The sequence below is a fragment of the Pyrus communis genome, chromosome 12, assembly GCF_963583255.1.
Source record: "Pyrus communis chromosome 12, drPyrComm1.1, whole genome shotgun sequence".
Lineage (NCBI taxonomy): Eukaryota > Viridiplantae > Streptophyta > Magnoliopsida > Rosales > Rosaceae > Pyrus > Pyrus communis.
In genome coordinates this window covers 25,320,946-25,337,539 of record NC_084814.1, presented here as the reverse complement: position 1 = coordinate 25,337,539, position 16,594 = coordinate 25,320,946, and the positions used below count along the sequence as shown (strand labels likewise).

Here is a 16,594-nt window from a genome sequence, read left to right as displayed (position 1 = left end):
AGGAATATTCCGTCAGTTTTGACGGAATATTCCGTCGTCTTCTCTGGCGAGGCTCCGGCGCCGGAAAATCGGGAAAACTTTAAATCGTGATATCTTCTTCGTTTTTCAACCAAATTTCACAAAATCGGTACCAAAATGAAGCTTACAATGAGAGGAACAAGATCATACCACTTTCAAGTGCTAAAATCCACGAAATCTCGCCTGGAAAATCACCCCAACTCCGGCCAACCTTGAAACTCGTGATCCCGACGTCCAAAACCTTCAAACGAACCACCCCGAGCCTCCTAGGGACCTCACCAAGCTTCATACAAGCTTGAAATTCCCAAAAACATGAGAAATTACGTGTGCATGAACAGTACCCAAAATCGGGTATCCCGAGTTCGACGTGAAAACGAAGGTATTCTTACCTAAAATGGTTATGGTTAGACTCCAATGAACCTCACGAGTATGGATATGTACTTTGTTTCTTCGATCTGTGAAGATTTGATGGGTTTGTGTGTGTGTCCGTACACATGGGTAGGAAATGGGAAGGGAAGGGAACTCGGGACAGGGTGCAGGGATAGGGAGAAAGGGTGAGGGGAATGTGTGGTCCACCATCAGCCAACAACCAACCAAAAATAACCACAAAACGTAAAGATTTCGCACTAGGGGCAAAATCGTATTTTCATGCGTACGTTTTAAAATTTTCGGAACGGACTGTTACAATAAAACTATAATTCGAGAGTTATCCATGCATTTGACTACGTCGTGTGTCGCTATTGGTATTACAATTTAAAAACAGTATAATACGTTTTGTTAACATGCGAGAGGTCATTAATTTAATTTTTTAATTAACGAGTTTGATATAAAACCTACTTTATTCAAAACGATAATTTAAGGTGTGCGATGGATCGAAAATGAATTTGTATGTCTAGTCTACATAAGGTATTTGGGAAATGAAGGAAGGTGAGAGTATTGAATCGCCATCAATCCCATCCCATTCCAATCCCTGCCTTCTTCCGAGCTTCCGTCTTCCCCAAACTTGAAAGTGGAATAGGAAAGCTCCCACGCCGAGTTATCGCTTTGAAACTTGATCCCACACGCCAACAATTATCCAAAGGAATCAGATTCCATTGCTTAGTTTACCTTCGCATTTGGTTTTGAGCTCCCTCAATTTCAAATCGCAATCCTTTTTCAATTTCATCACGTACAATATACATGACCACCTTTAAGAATATCTACGTCAGCAAAATATTGTATACGAAAGAAAAACTAACAAACGTTTGGAATTCTGGTAGTTAAGTTACAAGAACAAGTTAAGATGAATTGAAATTTAGGTTCTTTTTGTGTGTGTGTGTGGGGGGGGGGGGGGGGGTGTAAAAATTGGGGGTCAAAACACCCAAGAAAACATTTTGAAGTTCTTTCAATATAACTCAAAAAACGTTCTTGACGGTATGTGACAAAATAAGTATTTTAGGCAATAAATATGTGTCACGTGCTACATTCAGAAATAACTTGTGCTTTTCTTAAAATTTTGAATATACTTTTACAAAAAAAACGCTTAACTGAATGTTATTTCCAACGAGCTCAAAATCAAATTGAAAGTTCAAAGGACTAAAGTGGAACACGGCTATAATTCAAGGGTCAATAATAAAATTTCCTTTTTTAATTTCTAATTTTTGTCCTCCATTCTGTTTCTCTCCATAATTTTCCCCGCTTTTCTTGGTGGCTCCAAAAATCCCCCCTTCCCTCCTGACTTCCCCTTCCCCATTTCTGTATAAATACCCAAAGACTTCCCCCTTTCCCTCTTCAAATCTGCAGACTCTGAGAATACCAATTTACCAAAAAACCACAACCTCCATGGCAACCAACGGTGCTCCAACCTCCACCGACCCCAAACCCGCCGTCACCGACGAGGTCCGGAAGGTCTTCAAAAGCTTCGACTCCAACGGCGACGGCAAGATCTCCGTCAACGAGCTCGGCAACGTCCTCACGGCCCTCGGCTCCACCGTCTCCGACGACGAGCTCAAGCGATTCATGGTCGATCTCGACACCGACAACGACGGCTTCATTTGCCTCGACGAGTTCAACGCCTTCTGGGTCGCCGGCCCCAAGGACGGCGGCGTCACCGAGCTCAAAGACGCCTTCGATCTCTACGACCAGGATCGGAACGGCCTCATCTCCGCCAACGAGCTCCACCTGGTGCTCAACCGCCTCAACATGCCCTGCACGATCGAGGACTGCCACCGGATGATCAAGACCGTCGATGCCGACGGCGACGGGAATGTGAATTTCGAGGAGTTCAAGAAGATGATGGGACACAAAGCCTCCGCCGACGGCACCAATGCCGCCAACCCTGCCGCCTAGTGCCGCACACGGTAATCATCTATCTCAATCCAGGTGCTGAATTTAGATCCGAATCTGTTAGGGTTTAACTAATAATATACTATTAGATCATCAAATGGATGTGTTCGTGGAAAAAATAGGATCTGATCACGTCCTCCACTTTAATAATTGTAGTATTTGTGAATACATTTGGGTTAAGTTGCTCGAAATCGCATCGCATTTCCCTCTATTTTCTGTTTGTTTCTCGAGAAAATTCTCTATCCCCCTTGGGCACTTTGCCCTTAATGAATGTTATTGCGCTATTAATTTTCCTTTTAATTTGCTTTTTGAGAATATTTATGTAAAAACTATGGTAAGAAATAAGTTCGTTATTGGCGGCGGAAGGAGGTGAAAAGCGGCGGCGGAGCATGTGTAATAGTGGTGGACCTGGTGGTGGGGGAAATCTGATGGTGATTGGTGGTGGGTGCAACCGTGCGACACGCGGTCAAAAAAGTCCAAACATGGTTGGGCTGCCAAGTTGCCGAAATTTTAGGAATTAGGAAACTGCTCTTTTAGGTTTTTAATAGCATGGATTGAATTATAGGGTACATCAGGATTATTGACCGTTAGATTATTCTGGCAGCTAGATTAGTACTTATTGACGGTTGATGATGAAGAAGAAGAAAAGGGTACCTCGTGAGTAGCAGGTGCGGAGGAGCCACCGCGGACGAAAGAGGAGAGTTTGGAACGACTGGCGGTGCGATAGACTCGGGGGCGAGATGGGCGCGTCGACTGCTGCTCGAACCCATTTGAGAGAAAGAGAGAAGGGGGAGGTCCAGTTGAAAAGGGGGTCAACTGCTAGTAAGTTATACGGTTATCCACCCCTTTCAGGAATCGGAAACTCACAGAGGCATTTCAGTCTCTTTTTGATCACAAGTCTAGCTTCCACACCAACATCAGGTTTCGAACCCGAGATCTTCAGTTTTTAATTTTAATGAAGCCTCATCATTCGTGTGACATCCCACATCGCCCAGGGGTGTGATCCTTAAATGTATATTCTCATCCTTACCTAGCACGAGGCCTTTTGGGAGCTTACTGGCTTCGGGTTCCGTAGGAACTCCGAACTTAAGCGAGAAGGGGGCTAGAGCAATCCCATGATGGGTGATCCATTAGGAAGTTGCTCGTGAGTTCCCAAAAACAAAACCGTGAGGGCATGGTCGGGGCCCAAAGCGGACAATATCGTGCTACGGTGAAGTTGGGCCCGGGAAGTGGTCCTGCTCGGGCCGGGATGTGACAATTCGTCCTTTACTACTAGACCATCAGTTCATGGATAGTTTAGTTGTTAGTTTGGGGTTAGTATTTTTTTCCTTTGAAATTGTATTTAACTTATCAAATACAATAAAAGTCCCAACTTTTTTAAGAAATTATTATTGAAAAAAAATAAAAAAAATTGAGTAACCCCAAACCATCTTTGAACAAAATAATAGGAGGGAGCATTTTTTCTCACCATTATTTAGTATGGTGTATGTGCATCATCTTATTTATTACCGTTAGATGAGTTTGAATTTTGAGATTCGAATAGTGGATAAGTACAAATCTTAAAATTCAAACGCATTTAACGGTGATTAATAAGGTGATGAACATACATCACACTAAGCTCTGGTTTGGCATTGAGGTGCTTAAAACAAAAGTAGGGATGAAAAAAAGCTGGAGCAAAATTTGTGTTTGGTAAGTTTGCTTATTTTCAAAGTTCCTGTCATTTTAAGCTTAAAAGTGGCAAAAAGCTAAAGCAACAAAATGCTGCTTCTCAAAACCAGCTTTTTTTTTTTTTGTCAAGAGGTGGGTGAACAGTAGAATTTAATGAAACTTTCACAATCTAGAAAATACCCTCCTCCGGTTCTCCTTCTTGCTGGGTTGAAGATCAAATCTTCATAGTTGATATTCTTATTTCGCCGGATATGGAAGGGCATTGAGATCCAAGAGGTGGGCGGAGGAACCGAGGCGGGAAACGGGGGCGGCGCACGCCTTGGGACAGGGGACAGTGAAGGAAGCCATTAGAGTGCAGTGAAGCAAAGCAAAAGCAAAGTGAGGTCCTCATTTTGATTCCCGCAGAGAGATGGGAATTGGGAATGGGGAAATGGGGAAATGGGGAGGTGGGATATGAAGGGGGAATGGGAATGGTGGGGGAGGGATATGTAGAGGAGGGAGGGGCGATGAGATCCAAGAGGTGGGTTAGTTTTGGTGTTTGGGGACTGAGAAATCTGATAGAGGGGTGAAATGGGAAGAAGGGAAATGACTGATTTTGCCTTGATTCTTGCCGAAGAGCTCAGAGATTTGAGTTCTTAGATTTTCTAATCCCCATCACCCAAAACACGATTCCTGTAACCCAAACTTGGGGTTAAATTTGTTGGGATGGAGATGATGATAATCTGGTGGTGAAATGGTCTGAGATCGAAGGTTTGTGTGTGGGGTTGTCTCGGTGGAGGAGAGAGTGCTGAGAGAGAGCTGAGAGTTTTCGAGAGTGTAGAAGGAAAGGAAGACACGGCGATAAGGGAAATGGGGTGTGGGCCCCACGGCCACACAAAATCCTCATATAAAAATAGTAATATTAAATAAAATATCATAATAATAATATAGTATTATATCATTTTTTGTCATTTCACACAGTCACAACTATTTTACATAAAAGTTTACCAAACATTATTATACTGTTTTTTTTTCTTTTCAAAAGCACTTTTACAAAAAAGTTTACCAAACACTCTGTTGTTTTATTTCATAGTTGCTTATTCTCACAGCACAGCAGAAACATCTTTTTTTTTTCTTCAAAATACAGCAATATCAAACCAATCCTAAATGATGGTGAGCAAAAAAATTCCCTCTAAAAAAAGTATTTTTAGCATCTACAATTTATTTCTCCCGAGAAGATACCCTGATAATACTACCAAATTGTCTCTCGGACTTACACTATCATTGGTTTAAATATGAATAGGATTGAGGCTAACGTGGTCATAATTTGGATGTGCCTCCACAGCACAAAGTTTTGGACAGCACGACACCTGCCAGGCAGCCATTGCTTGATTTAATTAAATAAGTAAACGTGTGACGATATTCAGACGCAAACCTCACTCACTTGTTAACAAACTCTTTAATATCTTACGCACTCGTCGATACTCTTTAATATGATTAGACTCGTATATATTAGTAGGATTTAATTATGTTAATTCTAATGCGATGATGCTTTGATTTAATTAAATAAATAATTAGACTCGTATGTATTAGAGAGTTTGATAGCAAATATGTTAATTTTATGTGAAGAAAGTACGTTAGTTTGTACGTCCGAATAATTTGTTTTGGGTAGTTGCAGATGAGAAAATTTTCCCTTCAATTATGTGAAAGGGAAAATGTAAAACAATTCAGATAAGTTTTGAAGCCCAAAAATGGAATGGGCTTCATCATAAGGCCCAATCTGTTTTTGCAGTAAGGACAGCCCTGGTCAATGTGGCTGGACACTGTTGTTTCACGGGAAATATGAAGTCCAGAACCAAGGAAATCTAAATCTAATCACGTGTCAACTGTCATGTCACACAAAATACTGCGACTATTAGGTCACATGATGGCTGTCAGCATTCAAATTTGGAATTATATTTGCTCACCACCTTAAATGGTAGTCATGCTCACCATCCCTTGTTTATCGCTGGATGAGTTCGATTTATTCTATCTACTACCCAAATCTTGAATTTACAAGGCACTTTCAATAGATCGGGAGTGACAACAAACGACTCTTCACTAAAAACGCAATTTTTTTAGACTAGTTGAACACTTATTTCAATGCAAATGAGATTTTTGTATCTCGCTAACATTATCAATTATAAGTTGTCGTGAGGACTAAATTCATTTGTGCAAAAGAAAAGAATTGAGGTGAATTCAAGATTACGTTTGATTAGTTTATAAGTGAGACATTTTAGGTTCGATTCTCATCAAATGCGAATACGAAATAAATTTTTATGAACAATTCATTGTGAGGCTGATCTCGACCCCAACGTAAGTCTTAAATAAAGTTTGCTTAATTTGTGCTAAAGGGAGCAGTCATCATGTCCTTTTCAATGTTATCACATGTAAAGGACTCACTACCCTCCAAAAGCAAATGAACAATATCAATTCATTTCCTTATGCTCTACTGATTTGGACTTGTTCACACACATAATATATATATATATATATATATATATATATATATATATGTAAATATGTCCAACATATTGGTCTCTTCCTCCACCTTTCATTTGCTCTGCCTCTTCCCAAATTGTTTCTAGTTTTCTTAGCTTGTCTGTATGTTTATGATTAATTAGTTAATGAGTGTTTAAGAGAGGTAATTAATTGGATCATCAAGTAATTAGCGTACATGTTGATGGGTGATTCGATCGATGAAGAGTGTGATTACTTGTTTAAGGCAGTTTTGATCGGAGACTCCGGAGTTGGCAAATCGAATTTGCTATCCAGGTTTTCCAAAGACGAATTCCGGTTGGATTCCAAGCCCACCATCGGCGTCGAATTCGCTTACCGGAATATCAAGGTTGCCGATAGGATCGTCAAGGCTCAAATTTGGGACACGGCCGGCCAAGAAAGGTACGCCTCCCTCCCTCACTTCATCTTCTTAATTTTGATTTTGTTTCACTTGATCATAGTCTTTGGAATATATTTGAAGAACATGCATATGCTTACAATTGAATAACTTGAAAACCCACCTCCTCTTACTGGCCGATCCTACTGTTAGTTTGAAAGTACTTCTAAGATAACTAAAAGTACTTTTAAGGAATATATTTTGAGTTACAAAACAATTCGAGTGTTTTTTTCAAGAATTTACTTCCATTTTAATTAAGAATTTTTCTTCAACCATTTTAAAAATACTGCAAAACAAGTTCATGTTGTATTATTAGTTTAGGACACATGTATCATTCTGAAAGCATACGTTAGTCATTCTCCCTTCGAACGACATCCTTTGCGCTGATTACGTAGAATATTTATGTAAGTTGAATGTTATTTTTCATGCGATCAGTTTTCCAAAAATTGTCCTAGCTTTTCTCTTATTATTATTATTATTTTTTTTGGTTTAAAGATGCTTTTACGTTTGCCGATCTTTTGAAGCAACTGAATTTTGGATATGAACACAACTGTTCAACCGTGCCTTCCCCTTCATGATTTGGTCCCATTAACGTCAAAAGTTGTAATTATACCCCTAGTTAAATAATCCGCCCTGGTGGGGCCCTTTTACCTAAAATATATTTTGAGAAATGTCAAAAGGTCACTCTCAAAAGTGGACTTTTCATACGGAAAATGATCATAGCCGGATCATTTTTCTAGGAATTCTGTAATTCTATCAGTTCATCGTACATCGTGAGGTCAGAAATCATTTAAAATTCAAATATAAATAGTACCTAACGAAAACTGAACGTACAATATATGATGAACGGACATGATTGCTAAATCCTTAGGAAAAAGATCTGACGATGATCCTTTTCCTTTTTATACCGCCTCATGGTTTTGACAAAATATTTTATAATGTTAGCTGAAATTGACATTAAATTGTGATGTTGCAGAGAGTCTATGAAGAGAGAGAAATACTAAGGAGACTTTCTAAAAAATGGAACTCTCCATGGACTTGTCACCACCTTATGTTTTTGACACAATTCACATGTCATTATAAAACATTGTGCAAAAAACATGAGGTGACGGACAATCTCACTTTGAGAGAGTTTTCTTAGCATTTCTCTTATGAAGAATCCAACTTTGTGAGAGTCTTCATAGACTCTTTATCACCTACTAGTTTAACATTTACTTTTGTACCAACATTATCAAATATATACAAAAACACATAAACTAACAATCTAATAAAAAGTTCATAAAAAATTACGCTTTTAAGATAATCTCCTCGCCATTCCACCTTTGCCTTTTTTAAAGTAGCAATAGGATAGAGCTCAAAGTTTGGAGTTCCTTTTATTTGCTTTTCTGGATGTCTTTGTCTCTATCGTTGTTGCGACTGGTGAGCGTAAGTGATTAATCCATTAGGTGGCCGCTAATTAAGGTAAAGTGATTTTTGCCCTAGTTTTCTGCTTTTCACCTTCTTCAGTTTACTTTCTTAATCTTGGATTCTTTGAGGTGGTAGAGAAAAGTTCCTTTCATCGCACAACAACAATTTAATAGGTCATGTGATTATTGTTAAAAAAAAAACAAAAAAAAAAGTAATATGATTATACAAGACATCATAAGTAGCATAATTATATAAGACATCATGTGTGATCCACACTCTGCGAATTAGTGGAATTCAGGATTTGTTTTGAGACAGTTTTTTAAGGGTTAAAAACATTTTTTTCGCAGTAACATATTTGTAGTTCAAGTGATTAAAAATATTTATCTTTTACACATAAAATTCTTGATTCGATTCGCTTTCCACTAATCTTGCTTGTAAAAGAAATATGCCAATTTGACTACATTGAAAAACTTATAAGTGTTTATGGACTATAAGAGTATTTTTTTGACAAGCATCTATTAGGTGCTTCCGATGTATTTTCACGAAGTATTTGGACGTGTCTGTAATGAAAGCACTTATAAAAGCGCTTATAAGCAGAATTATTTCCTACACAAAGACACTTTTGTGATGGTTAACGTTTTTGTTAGAAATACTAATGAAGAAAAATATATTTATGCTTATGCTTATTGAGTAGTGGTGGTTAATTATACTTTGGTTTATTAATTCAGATTTAGAGCAATCACGAGCTCATACTACCGTGGGGCGCTTGGCGCCATTCTGGTATACGACATTTCCCGGAGACAATCCTTCGAAAACGTGAGAAACTGGTTGCGGGAGCTCCGCGAGTTTGGTAATTTCGACATGGTCATTGTCCTCGTCGGAAACAAGTCGGATTTGAGCCAGTCTCGAGAGGTCGACGAGGAAGAAGGCAAAAGTTTTGCAGAGGCAGAAGGGTTGTGCTTCATGGAAACGTCTGCGTTAGAGAATGTGAACGTGGAGCAAGTATTTTTGGTTATGATTTCTAAGATTCATGACATTACGAGGCAGAAAAGTTTGGAAGCAAAAGTGGAAGAAACGAGTGTTGCGAGTAATAGTCTCGGTGGTGCGAAGGAAACCATCCATATTGGTGGTGATGATCATGAAGTTACGGCTACTAAGCCATCTAGTTATTGTTGCTCAAATTAGCTGGTGTAGCTTTTTGTGTGCCAACGTCAAATATATGTTTGAATTTGCATTTATTGAGACAAAAAATATTATTCAAAATGGGATTTCACTGTAGCCACCACGGGGTTGCCTAATAGTTAGGGACGAATTCCAGATCAGTATTCCATAGAACACATCATACGTTTGACTCCTCGCATTGTGAATCACAAGATGTGGTGATCAGGGGATCTGAAATGTCTTTATGAGTCTTTCTAGCCCCAGAAAGGCAGAGAGAGTAACTGATCCTTTTTTTTTAATTAATGGGATTTAATTGTTGAAACAAAATTTAAAAAAATTCCTATTCAAATAAACTTAAAAGCATTTAGAGGTCATGAGTTTGGTACTTTATAAGCTGTGAATTTGCTTATCATGACCTTAGATAGGATGCAATTGCTAACTATGCTCTTTCGAGTCTGAAAATGGTGGATAATCATGGTTCACGACGTCTTTTGGAACAAAAGAAAAAAGAGATAGCAGAAACAACTTGAGATCTTAAAATCTAAAAGCAAGGGAAAATGATGAAACCAAAGACACCTTTGCATCGAAGATTGGAGGAAGAAACTTAGGGTTCGCTGTCATCCAATTCACATAAATATTAAGAGACGATGATAAATAAAATGAAGGTGATGATGACGACAAGGACGACGGCAACGCACATGCTTATACGACAAGGCATAATAACCTCAAGATTTTAGAAGTCAAGATCAAGGAAAAATGATGAAACCAAATGCTGAAACTGATGAGACAATGATAAATAAAACGTGAAGAAAATTAAGCATAAGTGAAATTATACACTTTTAATTAATGAATGATATGTAATTGATGATATGACCCCAAACATACTTATGTTCAGGTCATTCTAATTCTAATATCTTAAACAACGCTACCTAATATTACGGTCAAATGATATTTTTCTTCACTTGTAAATGAGAAATCTTAGATTCAATTATTACTAAAGTTGAATTTGAACCACACTATCGATTTTAAAAAAATATATATCTTAAAGAGCATTTTTGCAAACAGCGCATTTAGTCTTCATCTTGCTTTTCTTCGGCCAAGGGCTACATGGCACACTTAACTTTAAAATTGACAAAATTAATCTCCAACCAAAGGCGTAAAGGAAATCGAGCTAAAGGAGTCAGTTAAGTTTGGCCCATATCATGTAACATGTAGTCTCAAGATAAATTATATTTAGCCCTAAAATAAAAAAATAAAATAAAAAAAATAGCCCCGCATCTTATGTGGACATATACTAGTTAAGGAAGCCTTTAAGGGAATAGATCCCCATTTTTCAAAAAAAAATGGGGACATTCTCTTAACCGTTAGATTTGACTTTAATGAAATCCTGTGGTTGAGATTATGTGGTTTGTGATTTAATCTCAGCTACAGAATTTCATTAAATTCAAATCTAATGATCAAGAGGGTGTCTCCATTTTTTTTAAAAAATGGGATCCCTTCCCTTAAAGGGCTTGTACTAGTTAAATTTTAAAATAAAAACTCTTTTTAATAAATGATATTATTTACATTAAAACGAGGTAGGCTTAGTTTTATAATCGGCTAACAATAATGTAGTTCAAATTCGTTTTTGACGAGAATCGAATTTAAAACTTCATTTTTAGAAATAAAAAAGAATACCATCAAACCGTAATACTCAATAACAACAATAAAACTTTTAAAAGACTAAAATTTAATCAAAGGCCCTGGATGTCTTAAAATGACATAAACCAACCACAAAACGGTCACCCGAAATCTAACGGCCGAATTACTGACACCGTCACCCGCCCGTGACTCGAGCTCGAGCATTTTTCACCCTTCTCCCTCCCCCATTCACATCATTCCATCCCATTTCCCCAAGCTTCTTCTTCCTCCTCCGCCTCTTCCTTCATCCTCTGCAAATACTAAACACTGCGTTTCGCCAACAATGCACCTCGATTCTCTCCAGAAGTACTAAACGCTGCGTTTCGCCGAACTAGCACGACCATGGCGAACTGGATCTCCTCCAAGCTCAGAGCCGCCGAAACTATCCTCCAACAGGTTCAATGCTTCTCCTCCATCTCCTCCCAATCCTGAAAACTATAAAATTAAACAAAAATTGAATTAGAATTAATCTTAATTGAATTAACTAGTCAATCTGCAATTTTTTTTTTTTTTAATTTTTGAGTTCGATCTATTTGGAGTAGTAATGTAAAATCCGTGTGATTGTGAAATGGACGGTTCAGATCGATCAGCAAGCTGCGGAATCGCTGCGGAAAAACGAGAAGCAGATCGCCGACGAATTGAGCTTGGACACGCCGACGAGAGCGGGGGGCAGTGTGCCTTTGAAGGATCAGTTAAAGAAGAAAACCCTAGAAAATCAAATTAGTGATTATCGCGGAAAATTAACCAGTGATCCGAGCTTAAACATCGTTAGTAATAACATTAACGTTAATGATGTTGGTAATAAAAGTAATAGGGATATAGATATTGGTGGAGTTCTGAAACCTAGGAAGACTCTTACTGACGGTGACTGGACTCAACTCCTTAGTAGTACACCGAATCGGGGAACTACTTCTGCCGCGAATCGCGGCAATGGTTTCCCCGGGGTTCGGGGTTTGAGGAAGGATGGTAGGAGGCAGGGGAGTGCCAGTTCCACTTCGGGTTTGTCGGTTTTGGAGGCTAAGAAGAATCAAAAGAGTGGCGGTAATAATGTTGTGAAGTCGACGCGGAGGGCAAGTGTTGGGGAAGGAAGTAAGTTGAATGGGAAAGTAAGCGATGGGGAGGAGTCTGGCTTTTCGGTTTCAAATTCACCGGAGAGGTCTTCAAGTGTTGAGTTGAAGAGTGATGGTAAGATCTTGGAAGGACGAGAGTTGGATTATAAAGATGTGGGATTGAACACTTTAGAGGAAACAGAAGATAAGGGAAATGAAGAAAATGGTGGGCGTTTTGATTCTAAGGAACTTTCTGCTGAGGTTTCTTTACAGTCGGTGAAGAAGGATGATGGGGGTTCTAATAAGAAGTTAGGAAGGGAGAATGTTGACGATCGGTTGAGAAAGCTTGAGTCTATCGAAGCGTCCAGAAGTTCTACCTCTGAGGATTTAAAGAGAGGTTTTACTTCGGTAAGTGATGGGAGCTCTGAGTCGGACACAGACACAGGTTCAAGTTCTGATTCCGAGAGTGAGCGTGAGAAGGAGGAAAGGAGAAAGAAGAGGGAGAAGATTCTGGCGGAGAAAGCGGCAGCTAAAGCTGTGGAGGCCATCAAAGAGAGGGAAAATATGGTTGCCAGATTGGAGGGTGAGAAGCAGAGTTTGGAAAAAATACTTGAAGAGCAAGTGAAACAACAAGCACAAGAGGTAAGAATAAGATTATTAGGATTTTGTTGTTCTTATCATTCTTCCTAGGTTGGCTGCATTAATCCTATTTGTCCATTTTTGTTTTATCTAATGAAATTGAATGTTTTTATCCTCTTGCGTAAAACGTTATTACTTAAATTTACCTTCGTTCATGCTTCAGGCTTCAAAGCTGCAAATGACTATGATGGAAACCATGGAAGCGGCTGATTTAGAAAAGCAGAAACATAATAACACTAGAATGGAAGCCTTTGCGCGGTTGGCTAAACTGGAGGTACTACAACCTTTTCCAATCTGTTTCTTATGTGTATTAGAAAAACAATTCTGTTTCATTCTGAGTTATGTCTAGAAATAAGAATTTCCCCTTTTGTCGAACTTTTTAGTCCGTGCTCATAGTTAGGAATTTTGTTATTGCTAAAGGTTAAAATTGGTTGCAGACTTCAAATGCAGATCTTGCAAAATCCCTAGCCAATGTGCAATGGAATCTACAAGTAGAGGTATGATTATATCCTGATTCAGATGATTGATGTGGTCCAATGGACATTTTATAATCTTCTGAATTGATGTTCTGAGCAATAGATAATTGTCCAGTTGGTTAAATTGTTTTGGTGGATCAATTATGGTGGAGAAATAATACTGTAAAAATCATCCTTTGCTTAAAGTCATTCCTTCTTGTCTCTCATTTCAATTATTGGGAATTCGAAACGCTTCACATGTGTTTTGGTTGCTTTGCGTTATCAATACTATTGTTTTTGTTTTTTTACTCCTGCTGATGTGTTTCCCTTTTTCTTCTTTTACTCTTTCGGGAGTCCAGGCGAATCAGGTAGCAGAACTCCGACAGCAAATTGAGTTAAAAGAAGTGAACCAGGAAGGTAAGTTCTTTAGAATCGTAAACTAATGAATTGGGTGTGGAAACTAGAAAAAGTCCTTTTTATATATATATTTTTTTTCATTTTTAAATATAAATTTCCTCTCGAGGGCTAAAGGATTTGAGTATAAACAAAAGTTCTGAATATAGTAGATTGAGAATAGAGTCCGACTTCTTTTTTGGCCTGATATTGACTTTATATTGTAAAGCAGTGAATAATTTCACAATGTAAGGAAATTTTCAATGTTATGTTGAAATCAATATTGTGTTTGGTGTATCATCCCTTGGAACTCTTTGTCTTCTTGTAGAGCTCAGGAGGAAGATCTCCGACACTCATCAAACAAAATTATCTCTAAAGAAGGTAGCAGCGTCAAAAGGAATTGAACTTGAACGAGAGATTTTGGAGGCAGAGTATGCCTTTGTTACCGATAAAATTGTGCGATTGCAAGATAAGGTTAGAGGATTTCATTATAATATTCAAAAGCTGTGAGAGTTTTTAACTGCTGATCCATTATGTCTTTCCTCCCTTTCTCTGTGTGTGTTAATATTTACTTGGGCACGGGGAACTACTTGATAGAATATTGTGAAAAGTTAAAGCTTGATAGTGAATTCATGTGGTTTGCATACGGCTAAAGAAACTGGTCTTGTGCTGTTAAAAGTTGTGAATAGCTTGGGTTTTATTTGTCAGGTTTTTAGTGCAACGCCTCCAGGAATTGTGGATTTTTCCATCTCTTGAATACGTTCACTTCTATGTTCAGATCAAACAATCTCTCTAAGTGACACCCTCGAAGCTAGATTCATCTGACTGTCATCTTTCCGTTTTTGGAAGTAAATAGATCCATTGAAGGATGTTAGGCCACAAAGTAATCAACATTTCATCAAGACTATGAACACTAAAACTGAAGCTTTTGGCAGCATTGATTAAATGGTGTTTCCTGATAGAACTGTTGGATGATTCGTGCATTGCCCACATTTTGTGATATTCCGTAATCATTTACAAGAAAAATTACGTGTTACATTTCAGGCACAGGAGCTGGAAGCAAACATTGAAATGACAAGGAAAGAGATAGAGGATCCAACAGAAATAGAAATTGAGCTCAAGCGAAGGCTTGCTCAGATGACTGACCATTTGATTCATAAACAAGCCCAGGTTTGTCATTCCAACACCGTTCTTAATTCCCTTGGTCGTTCAAGTGAGAGGTTTTGTCTGGTTACCTAAATAAGACCATTAAAAAACATCTGGGTTTGCCTTTATCACCGACTTGTATGTTTATTGAAAAAATAAACAGAATATAATTAAGAAAGGAACGTTGCAAAGAACCCAGAGATGCACCAGACTTGAAAAACGAACAACAAAATGGAACTAAAAGCTTTTGAACATTTTCTGAATAGAATCATATTCCATTTGATGGTCAAGTTTTATACAGCTGAGACACCTTTAAGCTTCAATAGAGATGGGACCCGTTAAATGAAAGTAACTAAGATGCACATTTTTTTATAATTTTCTCTTTTGACAATCGATTCTGCATTCATATATAACAACAACAACATGATCGATGCTTCCTTTAGCCCCTTACGTACTAATTAAGGAATTCGTGTAGCCTAGATTCTCAAATATTAGATGTGGTTTGTTTTTTTGAAAGGCTATTGTTTATGATTCCACTTGAACCAGGTTGAGGCTCTCTCCTCCGAGAAGGCAACTCTTCTGTTCAGAATTGAGGTATGTTGATTATACAGATAACTCTTTTGTGACGAAACTTAAATGCGCAAGATGATCCATCCAAGGGACAGTACTAAATTTATGCATCATGCAGGCTGTCTCGAGGTCACTAGACGAAAGCAAGTCATTGACCGAATTTTCCGCTGCCTCGTCAAGGGACATAGAATCAGGCAGACCTTTATTCGAAGACAGAATCCGGTCGGGCAGGAAGCACCTGGGTTCAGCACTTCAGCAATTGGAGTCCATATTCTTGGCCGGAGTAGTGTTTTTGAGGAGGAATCCGACTGCGAAAATATGGGCCGCGATTTACTTCGTGTGCCTTCATTTGTGGGTTATTTACATTCTAATGTCCCGTTCTCAAGCTTCAAATGAGATGAAATCCGGGGCTGTCATATCCTTGGAAAACATTAACAACACTGCTGGTGTATAGTTTAGTATAATTTCTTTGTATTTTTATTTTTTGTGTTTATTCCTCAATTTTTAGGAGGTCTCAATTTGTAGGGGTGTAATTTGTGCAGTTTTTTTCCCCAAATGACTAATAAATCAGTGAACGATCTGAACGGTAGGGATGTATTGTTATTTCGGAATTAATAAATATAAATCGGTACACAGCTTGACACTCTGCAGTGTTTAACATATCAATATAAGTGGAAATGTCGATATGCAAAGTTATAGAAATATCAATGGATATGTTGATGTCAAAATTGGTTGCCTTCGATAGTAATTAAGAAAATTTGCAACAGGGTAAGTATATAAATTAATTATTTAGTCGAAATAAGAGAAAATTTCTCACAAAAATATTAAAAGTTCAAATTTGTAGTAGGTTCCGGCAAAATATCAATAAATATCATTGATATTCATTGGTTTTCTTATATCTCGTTGATATCAAGTGAAGTTTATATTTCACCGCCTTTTTTCATGTTGATCATTGATTTTTCTAATATTTTGATGGAAATATCGACAATTACATGAATATTATAAACATGATATTAAGTGTTTTCAAGCTTGAGCCTGAATTCAATGCTCGCTCTCATTCGATCACAGTTGTTTTCCGTGAATATAGGGGTAGTCAAGTTTGGCTAGGGCAGCAAGCGCACCTCTATATCCGAGTTTGAATTCCTATCAAAGTAGTTTAGATATTACTG

The 16,594-nt window shown here is 38.1% G+C and overlaps 3 protein-coding genes across 3 annotated transcripts; all 3 read left to right on the top strand.

The window, feature by feature from the left end:
- The first annotated feature begins 1,737 nt into the window (after positions 1-1,737).
- On the top strand, positions 1,738-2,636 carry LOC137710449 (probable calcium-binding protein CML27). The gene has a single exon (XM_068449471.1). The coding sequence runs from the start codon at positions 1,840-1,842 to the stop codon at positions 2,344-2,346; it is 507 nt and encodes a 168-aa protein (XP_068305572.1). The 5' UTR covers positions 1,738-1,839; the 3' UTR covers positions 2,347-2,636.
- Positions 2,637-5,121: 2,485 nt separating this feature from the next.
- On the top strand, positions 5,122-9,588 carry LOC137710448 (ras-related protein RABA6a-like). The gene is made up of 2 exons (XM_068449470.1): positions 5,122-6,930; positions 9,061-9,588. Exons 1-2 carry the CDS (start codon positions 6,707-6,709, stop codon positions 9,515-9,517), a joined length of 681 nt encoding a protein of 226 aa, XP_068305571.1. The 5' UTR covers positions 5,122-6,706; the 3' UTR covers positions 9,518-9,588.
- A 1,767-nt stretch (positions 9,589-11,355) lies between these two features.
- Positions 11,356-16,066, top strand: LOC137710414 (golgin candidate 2-like). The gene is made up of 9 exons (XM_068449424.1): positions 11,356-11,569; positions 11,755-12,864; positions 13,025-13,135; positions 13,299-13,358; positions 13,676-13,733; positions 14,038-14,183; positions 14,754-14,879; positions 15,402-15,449; positions 15,544-16,066. The coding sequence occupies exons 1-9, from the start codon at positions 11,516-11,518 to the stop codon at positions 15,877-15,879; spliced, it is 2,049 nt and encodes a 682-aa protein (XP_068305525.1). The 5' UTR covers positions 11,356-11,515; the 3' UTR covers positions 15,880-16,066.
- The last annotated feature ends 528 nt before the right edge of the window (positions 16,067-16,594 follow it).

Excerpts from the sequence above, each read along its gene's own strand:
- LOC137710449 (XM_068449471.1), top strand. The coding sequence starts at position 1,840 with ATGGCAACCAACGGTGCTCCAACCTCCACCGACCCCAAACCCGCCGTC.
- LOC137710414 (XM_068449424.1), top strand. The coding sequence starts at position 11,516 with ATGGCGAACTGGATCTCCTCCAAGCTCAGAGCCGCCGAAACTATCCTC. Across the intron at positions 11,570-11,754 it reads CCGAAACTATCCTCCAACAG|ATCGATCAGCAAGCTGCGGA; the intron begins GTTCAATGCTTC and ends TGGACGGTTCAG. Across the intron at positions 14,184-14,753 it reads TTGTGCGATTGCAAGATAAG|GCACAGGAGCTGGAAGCAAA; the intron begins GTTAGAGGATTT and ends GTTACATTTCAG.
- LOC137710448 (XM_068449470.1), top strand. The coding sequence starts at position 6,707 with ATGTTGATGGGTGATTCGATCGATGAAGAGTGTGATTACTTGTTTAAG. Across the intron at positions 6,931-9,060 it reads GACACGGCCGGCCAAGAAAG|ATTTAGAGCAATCACGAGCT; the intron begins GTACGCCTCCCT and ends TTATTAATTCAG.